Source organism: Dunckerocampus dactyliophorus, chromosome 1, assembly GCF_027744805.1.
Source record: "Dunckerocampus dactyliophorus isolate RoL2022-P2 chromosome 1, RoL_Ddac_1.1, whole genome shotgun sequence".
Classification (NCBI taxonomy): Eukaryota; Metazoa; Chordata; class Actinopteri; order Syngnathiformes; family Syngnathidae; genus Dunckerocampus; species Dunckerocampus dactyliophorus.
This window is the reverse complement of record NC_072819.1, coordinates 43,805,620-43,819,656: the sequence shown is the minus strand read 5'-3', so window position 1 is coordinate 43,819,656 and position 14,037 is coordinate 43,805,620. Positions and strand designations below refer to the sequence as shown.

The 14,037-nt window shown below is 40.5% G+C and overlaps 1 protein-coding gene across 6 annotated transcripts in view; it reads right to left on the bottom strand.

The window, feature by feature from the left end:
* magi3a (membrane associated guanylate kinase, WW and PDZ domain containing 3a) overlaps positions 1-14,037 on the bottom strand; it is a 106,442-nt gene that overhangs the window by 41,157 nt on the left and 51,248 nt on the right. For all 6 annotated transcript variants that reach the window (XM_054787615.1, XM_054787579.1, XM_054787596.1 and 3 more), the window contains exon 2: positions 992-1,108. In XM_054787615.1, the coding sequence (XP_054643590.1) occupies positions 992-1,108 (117 nt within the window). The remainder of the gene's footprint in view (positions 1-991; positions 1,109-14,037) is intronic.

Genomic DNA, 14,037 nt, shown 5'->3' with positions numbered 1-14,037 from the left:
GACATGTTGTGCTGATACCCCACCCGTGATGGATATATAATGCCCGAAAAGGGAGAGATGGGGTTGGCTCTGAGGGTGGGGTTTGGGATTCAGCCAAGATGTTATGGATTACCTGGTGCCCCGGACGACTGGCACTGTTGAGCTCCTGTCATCTTTTACGGGAGGCAAGTACAGCATTTATTCAGGCGTCAGTGTGTCTGTTGGTGCATGAAAGTCATGCTTCTACCCCCTATTGCCACCCCACAAGGCTCCTGAAGCTCATACAGCTCATAATGCTAAGCCATTGTCATAGACTAGCAGGAGCAGGCTGGACTGAGAACATAAGATCGACTACTGAAGCCAGACTGCCAGATTCGTTTATGTTAAATTTGATTATCAGCACAGACTGTCTTTATCTATGTCAAAATTATTGACCCATGTTTGAGCATGAAAACGAGATGTGTCCTGGCTGGTCCAGACATAGACTGATGTAGGCGATGGCCATGGGAACAGAGACTATTCTTTTTACAAGTCAGTACAATCAACATAATGCAGATTTAAACAGAATAAACATTAATGTTATCTGAAAAACATGGAATATAATATACCTTTCCATACTGTGAATGGGAGGTGAATGAAGAATCTGTCTCATATACCTTTCCATATTCCAAAAAGGTGCTATTCCTCTTTCCACCACAAAAAAGTCTGCTCTTGCACCCAACAAAAGTAATAACTCATTTTAAGATGAAACTCATGAATCTAATGTCTCCAATATTAATATGATTATTAATATAATTTTTGAATGTCATGAAAAATAAAAAGAAATACTATAAATTAAGTCGCAAAGTGTGATTAAGCAAAACCTTTGGATAATTTGAAAATTGCCAAATAAGAACCCTATGTTCACTAATGGCTGAGCAGCAAAGTGTGAAATTCTCATTATTGGACATTTTTCTTTATCTATGCCATGTATAAATTAAAGCAGTATTGCTGCAGGACAGAAAATACTCACAGGGAATGGTGCGCAGGTACAAGTTGTCCCTGATCACCTGCTGGAGCTTGTGGTCCAGGGAGCCCTTCTGGAATTGCAGACTGAGGTAGTGATGCAAATCAGCATTCAAGACCTTCCCTAAATGAAGAAGACAAAGGTATGTATGTTAGATTAACTGAAGACTCTAAATTGCTCATGGGTGTCAGTGTATGTGGTAGTGGTTGTCTGTCTATACAGTTGGGGCGAAACCATTCGAGTAATTCAAGTGCCTCGATTACAAAAAATTGCCAAGGAATTATTTTTCTGCTTATGTCACCAATGCGCTTCCGTCACCCACGCAGAAGAAGAGGCCGATGTTTAGTTGAAGGAGCGGGGAAATTAAAGAGGCGAGAGAAAACAAGGCGACAAAAGAGAAGGAAAACAACAACAAACAGACATAAAATGTGGAAAATGTGGGAGCACTGCAGGCTAAACAGCAAGTTTAACACCGTGACGTGTATTCGTTGTAACGCGGCACTTCCATATCACAGTAGCACATCTTTGATGTTACATAATCTCCGAAGACACCCAGAATGGAGCGGAAGACCTGAGACAAGGTAAATTTAACGTAGCGCAAGTCAATGAGATTAACGTTAATGTACTTTACTAACATAGTGTTAGCCGTATGGAGGGCTTGCTTACTCTTAAAGGAAAACTGCACTTTATTTTTTTTTTACAATTTTGCCCGTCATCGGCAATCATTATGTGAGACATGAACAGACATGTCTTTCTGTCTTCTGTGTGTTCTAAAGATAAAAAAACAGCTAAAAAGAGGGAGCTAAGAATGCACATAATGGGATCAAGAAATGAATCGAGACGGCTCTCAAGTCTACAGGTGACAATCTTGGTAGTTGTCACAACAACCCCAGTAGACCTCATTAAAACTGGAATACTGGGTCCTCCCAACCAAGCAATAACTGATTAATCAGAAAAATGCTGAAGTTGCAACCACAGCGTTTTTCTTTAAACTTATTTTCTCTTCACAAAAATACATGAAAATCTGAAAAAGTTAGGCTTGAAATTTGCAACTGGAAAAGAAATGGCTGACTACTTATCAGCGCACCGATTTCAATATGAATCTCCCATTTGATCAATTTGAACTACACAAAAAAGTAGCTTTTCAGGAGTTGGTGGGGAAAACACGAATAACAAATAAATAAGAAAGACACACACCTACAGTGATGCAGTGATTTCTGAAACAATAGAATATTTTCATAAGCACCAATTTTAGTGTGAAGAACTTTTTTTTGTTAGTCAACATGTTCTTAGCTTGATCAGGAATGCTGGCCATGTTGCAGCCATGTGGTGCTCCCATTTCATCTAGACTGTTAACCAAATCGTGCGTCCCTGCTTCTGAACTGAAACCGTCCAACAACTGCTCTATGACCAGACCAACAGACACACAACTCACTGTTATGCAAGTCTTTGGACTTTTAACCAGAACAATGCGAGTGAGGAATTTAGGTCAAGGGAATAAAAGCTGGGTCTCGATTCACATTGCACATCACAAGCCACAAGCCTGTGGTCTGTGTTCCCAGAAGCAGAGATCTGTAGAACAAATATTCCAACAAACATTCCAGACTATATCCCCCTTTTTCACCTTGGGAACCTTTTCAGAGACGTACCTAGAGTATTTGCCCTGGTAGTTTGAAATACCCGGCTGTGTTTCCATCAAAATCTATCCGGGTAAAAAGCTTCCTCTTGTGGTCGAAAAAGCTCCTCCTTAGAGGATACTTTTTGGAAAGTTCCAGAACCTTTGAGGGGCAGGCTGTGCTGACGAATGCTGATTGGTTGAACATGTATAATTTCTACTCGGCCGCCATGTTTAAGTCAGTGCAAAGGTAATGGTAATGGTTTAATTCATTTTGAACATGCATACAAGTTACACTGGAGTACATCACACAATACAATCCACAGTTCCACATGTCCAATAAGGAGTAGGAAGAAGCCAAGCTTATTTATTCCTATACCCCTCATCCGTTTCACATCAGTCCAATGTACTCTTTGCCAATTGTAAATACATAGGAAAGTGAGAGAAAAAAACAAAGGAACCTTTTAGTTCCAGGCACTACAGTTACCAGAAATGAAAAGTTCCAGAATCTGTGGTGGAAAAGGGGCTAATTAAGATTACCAACTGCCACCACAAGATTACACAGGGTAGATGTCCCATAGTATCGACAAAATTATTCACAAACACATGCAAATCACCTCCCCTGTCTTAAGCAAACTCCCATTCTAGTGCAAAGAACAGGACAGTCTTTGTGGCCCGCCTGTCAGGTTGGGTTAGCACACACATCATATCTCCACAGACGAGGAGAGGCAGAGAAAGAAGGGAGGGAGCGGTACCTCAGCTTCCCGCTAGCTTACAAGGCAGCACATCACTGGCCTGCCAGGGTCATAGTTTGAGGCATGTGGGACACAATGGGTGTCTTTGTGCCTTGTCATTTGGTTATTAGACACATACAGGGGGAGAGTGAGGGGTGCACTTTAGGATAGAGAATCATTAAAAACAGAGGGAGGGCAGGGAGCAGGAGTTTTGTTGCAGAGAGGAGTAATGATGATGCATGGGAGCGTACATGAAAACGTGGCCAGTCGAGCTCCTCATCTCATCATTACTCTATCGCTTCATCTCCCGTCTTTGCCTTTCTGGCTGCAAAGATTTATTGTCCCTGGCAGATCCCCACAGGGCTGCTCACACCTCTGGTTGAGATCACTTTCAGGAATATCTTTCAGCCACATCTCACCTCTCCTTTGCCTTTCCTCCCACTGCTTGTGCCCCCCCCTTCCTCTCGAATCAAAGGTCTGTCTCTCAGCTCCTAGGTGGCATCAGAATCTACCTTTTACTGCCCCCATGAGGAGGATGTATGATCAGGCAAACTCTCGCTATGAAAACAGAAAACTGGTAAACACTGACAAAAATTTTTTACCGACCTTAAACATCTTAGATTCAAAAGATATTGCTTTGCTCTGCCCTTTGCTTTGACATACAGCAATAAACAATCAAGAATTGCAGCAACATTCTACAGCATGTAGTCCCATCACTTGGTGGGTACGACAGAGATGCATAGGTTCACTAAGCCAAGGAATCATGAGTATTGTGTCTCTCATGCCAGTGTTTCTCCTAGGTTTCACTTGCATGCACAACCACATAACGCAAATGAACATAGTTACACCATTGTACAGACACAAAGCTTGTCCTATTGAGAGAGCAAAACAGACAGCAGTGAGTGCCTAATCAGGTGTTCCTCTCACTCTGGCACCTGTGGTAACGAGAAAGCCTCCGCCATCTGCCAATTACCACCTTGTTAGGCTTATTTGGCAACTCAAGGCTGCAGGAAATGTCGCCTCATTCTGTCTCCGGGGTACACAGGCAGAGAATTAGTTTATTGTAAAAAAGCAAGTAAAAAATTGGCAAGTTTTGCTTCCAGAAAGGAGCAGACACAGACAGAGAGATATGCTAGTTTAACTTCCTTCAAACCAATGCTCATGTTCACAGGTAAAAGTGGTTAAGCTCTTGTAGTCTATACCTTATTTAGCGAAAAGCTCTCGTACTCACAGGCCATTTTCAGACCAGTATTTTTTTGCTTTAGTCCGCAATTTGGTTTTTCAATATACAAATTAAAACACTAATTGTTGAGGTCAGTAAGTGACTGCAGATCCATGCAAAGTAATTTTAAATGGAGGTTAAATTGTAAAGGGAAAACCAAACACCGAATAACAGAATAATGCTGTTGCCATATTGGAGATCAATCATTTCTCATAACTGATGTATGGTATTATTTAGACCGCAAACTAGTTGAGACTGAATCAACAGCAGTAGTGCACTACACTTTGCTCAATTTTTTCAAGTGAAAATTAATAACTGATTCCCCGCAATCAACAGAATTCTTAAGAATCAGTAAAATTATTAATCAATTATTATGCCAGTTAGAACGTCCGAGTTTGAATATCCATTGGGACATCTCTGTGTAAAGTTGGCATGTTCTCCCCGTGATTGTGTTGGTTTTCACCGCATACTCCGGTTTCCTCCTACATCCCCAAAACATGCATGTTGGGCTAATTGGAAACTCTAAATTATGTGAATGAAAGTGTCAATGGTTGTTTGTCTTTATATGTCCTGTGTTTGAGTGACCACCAATCAAGCGTGTACTCGTCCTGCAGCTTGAAATCAGCTAAGATAGGCTCCAGCTCACTTTTGACCCTAGTAAGACCAAGCGGTACAGACAATGGATGGATGGATAAATGGATCCACCTCTAGTTCATAGAAAATTGAAAATGTCTAGAGGATCTTTACAATACTGTGTGGGGTTTGCCTGGCCACATGGGCACTGACATTATTCATGTACCCTTGGCAGAACTGCGCTGTCGAATCGTTCAGCAGATAATTGAACACAGTGGGATTTCTGTGTTTTGTACACAGCCTTAATGTTGCATACTCTCTCAGGCCAACTTTTGGCTGACTGTTCAGGATGATGGTTATTAGTCTCACTCATGTATTGGCTTATTGGCTTGCACCTTTCAAGCATCCAATAACGTGATTGTATCACAGCATCACACACAAGGATCACAGAAAAAGAGATAGGCATGACTTTGAGAGGCATACTCTCTAATCCTATTGTGACTTGGCCATTGAACTAAATGAAATGATACTAAACTTGTCCTATCTTGTCCGTCCCCCGTGGAGGTGATGGCCACCTTGTGGTCATCCTGAGGATGCTATTCCTCCATGGATTGGACATTGACTGGCCTGATACTGTTCCCAAATACCCTTCCCAATTTGCTAGACCAAAGTTATGCTGTTGTCTGAAGTTGTTACACCCTGTATTTGACATTCATCAGTTCCGACAAAACAAGACCTTTACAAGTATCTAGCTTAGTTTACGTGAAGTAGTATAGGGTATCATCTGTGTTTTGTCTTTTGGGCCACCTGTCAGATTGTTGCAGACTGAGACCTCAACATCTATGCTGAGAAAAACATTTCACTCCAGTCTTTTCTCTTCATGACACCGAGGGGAGCCATAACACTAAATGCTGCAGATTCTATAAGGAGCGCTGAAAACGTATTTGACTGTGAACAAAAATGCGTTCATTCATGTCCTGAGCAGCTGTGTGGTACATTTTATTTTGCAATGCAGAGGATTCATTATGGAAGCTAAAATGCGAGTGTACTGGCAAAGACATGCCCCAAGTTGAGCCATATTGCTGACATTGTGCGGTAAAAAGATACAGATACCTTTGATTTTTAAAGATGCTATGAGCAAGGTTTTTATCTAGGTCTATTTAGGCTTCAATATTTTTTGCCTCCAGACCTGTAAAAAAAAAAAAAAAGCTCCAACCCTCTAACAGTGAGCTAAGCCCTGGCAAGGCACACAACTAGAGGAAAGTAACAAGCAAAGTAAAAAGGGCAGCAGTGTGATTATTTCTGTTTGTGCATTGGCATGAGCCCATCAGCCATGTTTCCTTTCTGCTTCATTGTTCATCTGTTGGGTGGAGGCCGTCTGGATGTGACATAAAAGGAGAAGATCCATTGTGCATTCTGTATCATCCAAAGCCTTCTGTTGTGTGCAATAGTTGTGCCTTGAGAAGCCTCCGTCTGTCTTGTTTATTCTATTTCAAAACCATCTGCAAGCTGCCGTTTTCATATAAAGTAAAATGAAATCATTCACAATATGTCGTAAAATGTTTCAGTGAAGCTCCCTGTACCATGTAGTGCCTGGTCAAGGATAATTTTGTGTTGCTGGCACGAGTTGTCACTCCTGAATTTAATTCTCCTTGACCTCAGTTCAGACTATGACTGATTGGTCCACAACATCTTTATCAGCTCTTGAAATATGTCGTTGGTATATGACTCTAAAATTGCAATGTTATGCTTACAGAGAAAACCTCTTTTTTGTTTAGGTCCTCTCATATCAATTATTTATGTTACCATTAGCAGTTCCCACATGCACTTTATTGATCTGCATTTCAAATATCTATTCATTACCTGGAAACAAACACGTATACCGCAGAAACACCCACTCATATTTCCCCCCAAAACACACACATACGCAAAAGATTTAATGAGACAGAGATCAGAGAGCAGAACAATGTGTTCCGTCACATCTACACAATACAAAGTGATCTCTATATCCATTGTCACCGGTGGATCACACAGAACGAAAGGCATAGTGTAGGGAGGAATCAGTGTACCATCAAGGATTCTGGGAGATACAGCCTGAGATAAAATGTACTTTGCTGCACTGCATCCATAAATAGTCAATCACATTTCAAACAGACCTTGACTGCTCATTGACTGAATGCCCAGATGGTGACACAATGCATGAATAATACAGTGGTCTTCAAACTATCCGGTTGTGCATCACCTAAAAAGGGCTTAAAAGGAGTACTAAACAGTCAGTGATGTTTTAAGCATGCGTTCTAATAACATGCACAGCTGAGCAGAAGCATTGTCGGAAAGCACACCCAGGGGAGCTGCTGTTGCTCATTTGTATGTGATGACCCATATGCTGCCTCACTCACCAGCTCTCACATCTTCACATTGCATCACAGTATTAGCATGCGTTAAGGCAACATTCGCTTATCAGTCAGTGAGCTGAACTGAACAAAGTAAAAGACTGATAATATTTATTCATTTTACAGATTACAGTGTCTCCCTAAGTAACAAAAATCCATGTACTTTGTTGAATAAAGAAGTATTTTTTATTTTTAAGGACACATGAAAGCAGAGATGCAGTAGCAACCAAAAGGATTGCTGTCACATATCTAGTAGTCAGTTTTCAATTTACCTTCTTTCTTGTTCTACAATATAATACATAGTATAGTATATAATATAGTATTATATAGGGGTGTCATGAGATCTCGCGAGATTAAAACCTGACAAGATGTCTCGTTCAGACAAAAACTGAAATAAATGCATTAATCGCAAAATTAACTCGCTAATTATGTCAGCCTTCAAATATTTAAGCCTTAATCGCTTGCCTCCAAACAGGCAGGAAGAGAGTTCACTCTCTGCATTGGTTTGGTACCTAGAAGCTTCATAGAACAACGCCGAACAAAGTGAGCTCTCTTGTTAGTCATGCAGTCGCTTTGTCTCTAGGGTAGGCAGGGCCGCTAGCATACACACAGCAAAAAAGTGGAGCCCCGTGAGGAGCAATGCAAGGTAAAGTAATAGAAAATAGGAGGGAAAAAGATGCTTGCAAAGCCAAATGCCACAGCCCCCATGTGGGAATATTAATGAGGAAGGTGAGCCCGACAACACGAACAAGCTAGTATGCTGAATTTATTCAAAAGTGGTAGCAACATCAAAGGCAACAAAACTTGCCAACTTGCCCATCTCAACCATATTCGAGATCAGATGTGTGACAACGCAGTTGCATGAGAGATAGAAATACACTGTCGTCTCCAGTTTGAATTCCCACATACACATCACGCTCCTGCAAACAAACGCTTTCTCATGATGATGACTGCACATTGGAAGACGGTGTCCTTTAGAGCATCAACATTTCAGGAAACTGCTAGTGGCACAAATGGGTACAGCTGTCTGGTCAGGTGTTGTTATTGTTTCACTTCTACCCACATACGTCTATTATTGGGTTGCCCGGAAGCAGATGGTCTCCCAACACTTTGGAGTCCTCTTCAAGGTTTCTTCATGTTTGTTTTTTTTTTCACTGGCATGCTAGTTCATGTGGGGATCTGACTGTCTTTAATTTACAAGGTCCTAAACTATTTGATATGATAATTGCTTTTGTTGTTGTTTGGCGCTATATCAGTTACACTGGACTCCATTGGATTTTTGTAACTTTACAAATACATAAAACTGTTTGCTTTTGAAATTGCATTGCTGTTTCAGAAGGAGGCCTAATGGAAAACGTAGGCATTTTGTTATATCCAAAGTCAAATGTAAAATGATCCAGCAAATCCTGTAAATATGTGTTTTTTCTTCCTCTGAAGGAATGAAGAGCAAGGAGCAAAAGCGTGGAGGAAGCAACATCCAGCCCGCGAAGGTGAGTCATACTGCTGTGTTGCTCAGAAACCGATGTAGGCAGAGCAGAGTCTGATGATATGTATGTCTTTGTTATCACCACAATGTCACGGAGATGACTCGCTGGAGGTTTACATGCGAAAGTTTGAGAACGTGTGAATCTGAGTAGTTCAGCACAAACAAGAGGATAGGTGCCTGAAATATCTAAACGCCATAAAATGTTGTGATTTGGTCTTAAAATAAGTTTGTAAAAATAATTTTGATGGTACACTGGCTAAACTTGGCTTCATAAGGATATACAAACCTTGCTGTACACTAAATGATCTCTTTCATTTAAACCAAAATGTATGGCTAATAATTAGGATGTACTTATGACTTCTTTAACATCTTCGACAGCAATTCAAATAAAAAACAAAACATACAAGCATAATGTATCATTTGATGGGTGCTGAACTGAAGTCTTGTGGTACAATGACATCTTACTATGAAACTTTTTTTGAATTTTGTGTCATTGTTTTTGCATTAAATATTAAATTACACAATCTGGGGGGCATAAAAACGCTTGCAGTGCATATACTTTTTTTTTTCCTGCTGTTGGCAAATTAGCCTGTGGCGCTGTTTACATCTCAATGATATACAATAGAATAACTGGAAGCAGCCACTGTTCACATAAATCCAGTTGAACAACAGACTGAGGCAGGGGTGTATTTAGTCATTTGGGGGCCCAAGGCAAACGCAGTCGTTGGGGCCCTCCACATCCTTGTACTGCACTGACAAAAGTTTAATTCTCACCATAGCACAAGGTCTTCAATATGGGCAGCAGCAAATAGGCCACTTTTTTTTCTTGCTTTTGAAATCTCTTAGTTCCCTGTCACCTTAAGTTGCTAGTTACATAGCCATGTTTGTATATCCCTGTAAAACGTACGCTTTTAAATATCAATGTTTATCATCTCTAACAAGTGTGAATATGAGAAAATTCTTCCATTTCCTGAACTAGATAAAGTCCTTCAAATCCTCGTGGGGGATTATTATTACCTAACTAGTGAATCATCTCAAAGCTTTTACTGTAATTGATAAGAATATTAAGTAACACTTAATGTAGTTTACCGCTTTAATCCTCACATGAATAGCGTCACTCTCAGCTCCTTCTCTAGAACTACTGCATTCTCTGGGAATTATGTTTAATTACTCAATCATTATTAGAGCCCAGACAATGGAAAATGTAATTAACTACAGATACAACTGCAGAGAAATTCATGTAACCGTGCTCCAGAATCTGCTTTCCCTCAAAATTTTTCTAAACGGGATTAACAATAGGCGTGTTGCTGCTAGAAGATCCTGTTCTGCCTGGTAGAGGGGGATTCATTGAAGGACACTGGCCTATTTAAGGAAAAAAAATGATAAAGACAACAGTAACGGTAGGGGGTCGCTACACCCCCAACAGCATCCCCTGCGCTCCCAAGAAGGTCAATTTTATTCCAATTTTAATGTTATTTTCTATAGTGTATAGTGCCAGATTGCAACAGAACTAATTTAAGGGTACCTTTAATACAGAACAGATTTATACATAGTACTTTTATGAAACTAAATAGCCTTATCTTATTTCTTATTTACACGGCAGCGCGTCATTTCCATCTCTATATGGTCACACATTTGCATTTTGTCATCTGCGGTCTGTATCATGTGCAGAGGAGCAATCACCTAAATTGACTTTGTGGAGTCTTTCTGTTGCTTTCCATTATGAAAGTTTGTGAAATGTAACTGTGGAGGAGTGATTGCAATACGTTTGCTACGCTACACACACATGCACACCCACTCATGTGTGAACCCAAAATTTAATTGTAGAAAAACGATTGCATTAAAATTGGCATGGTTGCGGGTGTGCATGTGTCAATGTTTGTCAACCAACCACGACACACCAATAACCCCCCATAGGTCTGTCATGATAGTAAATTTTGCTGAACGATAATTGTCCCACAAATTATTGTCGATAATCGATACTATTGACAACATTTTCTGAGACCATTTTTTCCATTAATTATACTGTATGTATGTATAGTACATTGAATACATCATATCAAAAGCAATAAACTTTAATTTCTCAAAAGTATTTAACATTGTAATTGGAATTGTAATGGCGTAATTAATGTAAGCTATTTTTTTATGGCACTGTTACTTTATTGCCACTATTAGACAGGATGTGCATCGCTCTTATTTTCAAGGCTGGAAGTGTGGATGAGATGTGGATGATGTGGATGTGATATGTGTTGAAAATGTGCTTTGACCATGGCTAAGTGAGATAGCTATTGAGTGCCTCTTGAAGCCATGGCTGCGTTGGCTAGTAAGAGGATAAAAGTTTTTTTGCTGACTTAGCCGATGTTTTCCGTTGCCCCCTCGACATGTTTAGTTCAGGAGAGGGCTGGTTTGTGTTTGTGAGCACATGCTGCTGTGAAGGAGCGGTCCGCTGGGGAACTATTTCCACACACTCTTCCCGTGTGCATGCTCCCTACAACATGAGAAAAAGTCCGGGCATAGTGAGGGGGAACTACCGCTGTTGCTACTAAGCTGAATATCCAACTGCCAACGTAAAATTAATAGCGACGGAGACAAATATCCAGCGCCCAACCAATGTTGTCATCCAGCCTGTGAGGTAAAGAGAAAGGAGAGATAGGAAAACAAGCACGCATGCACATGTCAATTTAGCGAGGTCTGCAAAATGACCATTTTTTTTTTTTTTTATTGTTCGTTTTATTGATTATCCTGACAGACCTAATCCAACCCCACTACTGAACTAACAGCAAAACAAATAATTGTACCAGCAGGATCATATCCAGCATAATTGCTCACATATTAAACCCTTGTTCAAATTCCCTCATCTTCATGACAGAAGTGCAGAGGCAATGCCGCCACAGTTGTACTATATGTTCCCGAGAGAGGTGCCTGCATGTAAATGCTGCCCTTTCTCTGTGTAACAGAGATTAAATAGCATCGCTGGAGACAAAATGATGTCAATCACAGTGCTCGTGTTTGTGCAGATGTACACCTCAGGGAATGATGCTGCAACATTGCTGGAGTGTGACTGACACATCTGTCAAAATGCAGGTGGAAGCAAGAGTGTAGGGCTGATAGAGAAATTGAATCATTTTCAATTACTTGAGTGGACTGAAGCCAACTACTGGGTGGCATCTGTGATCAGCAGACTGTCAGATGGCGTGGGAGGATGACACAAAACCTAGTTCACCTCCCAGGTTGACCATGTACTCTATGGTGAAAGGCAGCAATGGTAACAAAGATCACAGTTGCCCTTGCTGGAATCCGTGGAACACGACCGATTGAGGCAATTTACAAAGTCAATTCTCAGAGGTCTCAGAAGACTTAACAGTTTTCAACCCTTTCCCTCGTGCATAGAAACAAGCTCCTTAGGGAAGGAAGTGAGGGAGAAAGCAGTCATTTGAACACATGAATTAATTTTCAATTAGCCAGCATAGAACCTAAAGAAGATAGCATTACACAGCAGTTTTCACCAAGCGGCCAGGCTCACATTTAATCATTGTTGTGTTTTAATGAATTATCTCCTGTCCACAGGGTTGCTTTGACTTTGCACCCTCAGATCTAACATACATAAAAAACACAAAGTTACTGTATGTGTACGATGTACAGGTGGTCAGGATATAGTGTATAGGAATAGTGCAATTCTCCCTCACATTCATTGTTTCTGGGTAGCTGCATATTTTTCAAGTACAAATTTAAAGACATTTAAGACCTTTTCAAGACAACTAAATGGAAAAATTAAGACTATGCCACACCCAAATATATATATATACATGACAACTTAAAAGTGTTTTATGAAATATGTTTTTACTGCCTTTGAATGCACACATTTTGTGTACAACAAGGTGCACTGATGACAATGTCAACTGTTAGACATGCACACATGCAAACTGCTGAGATTAACCCCAACCTTGTGTTTTAGCCCTGCATTTGCCCCTGTGAAAAGAGAAGACTCAGTTCCAGGAGCAAGCATCTTGAAACATTTAAAAAAACGAAGCAATAAACGGCAAATTGCACCAGCTGAACAACCGCAGTCCATAATGTCACTGACTTTGCTCAGCAACTCTTTCCCGATTGCTCTACCACTCGCATTACAGGCTACCTTCGTATCTCTCATTCGGCAGCTGCCACACTTCCTCCAGTAGCCTTCTAGTACTTGAGCTACAGCAGTGGTCACCAACCTTTTTTAGCCCAAGATCCCTGGTCTCGGCTATGAATCAAGGCAATGACTTACCTGGTAATGATAAAAGTTAAATAAAAAATAAAAATAAAAAAATGTGCTTTAGGTACGAATGACATTGACGTTTGGATCAGTACAACGGAACCTCGTTTTTTTACATGCCCCGGTTTTCGTAGGATTCCGTTTTCGACGAAAAATATCGTCACAAATATGTCTCAGGTATCATACACTGTCTCGTTATTGTGCGCCTAACAAACTAGTCGTGTGCCCAAACAAAGCAAGAAATCAAGCAATAAACTTTCCCAGACCACAAAGCAAGGTTGCAGGGCGAATGGTTTAACAGAGACACAGAACAGATAGTGAGCTGGGCCAGAGTGTGTAATCACTATTGTACCTGCTGCTGAAGTTTACTAAAAAGTAAAAGTGAGCAAGTATAGGGCTCTAACCGTCAACTCTTTAAAGAACGGATTCATGACAAAAACCGAGGTACCACTTTATGTATTTCTCTGAGCGCTTCTGTTTGAAATATTCACTAGACTTTCCTTTCGGAGCTCCATGATAAGGCTGGGGCTTACAAATAAAATGAAAGAATGTTCCTTATTTTCAAGTATACAAAGCAAATGTAAACAAACAACACTTTCAAAATAGAACTCTGGAGATACCATCAAGTTACGACATATGCCATATGCTTTCTGAAAAATGATCAAAAGCCGAATTTGGGTCCTTGGATGAATGAGACAGAACAGACAGAGAGAGAATGAGAGAGAGAGAAGAAAAAAAAGAGAAACCAGTAATTGAATTCTGCAAGAATAAATG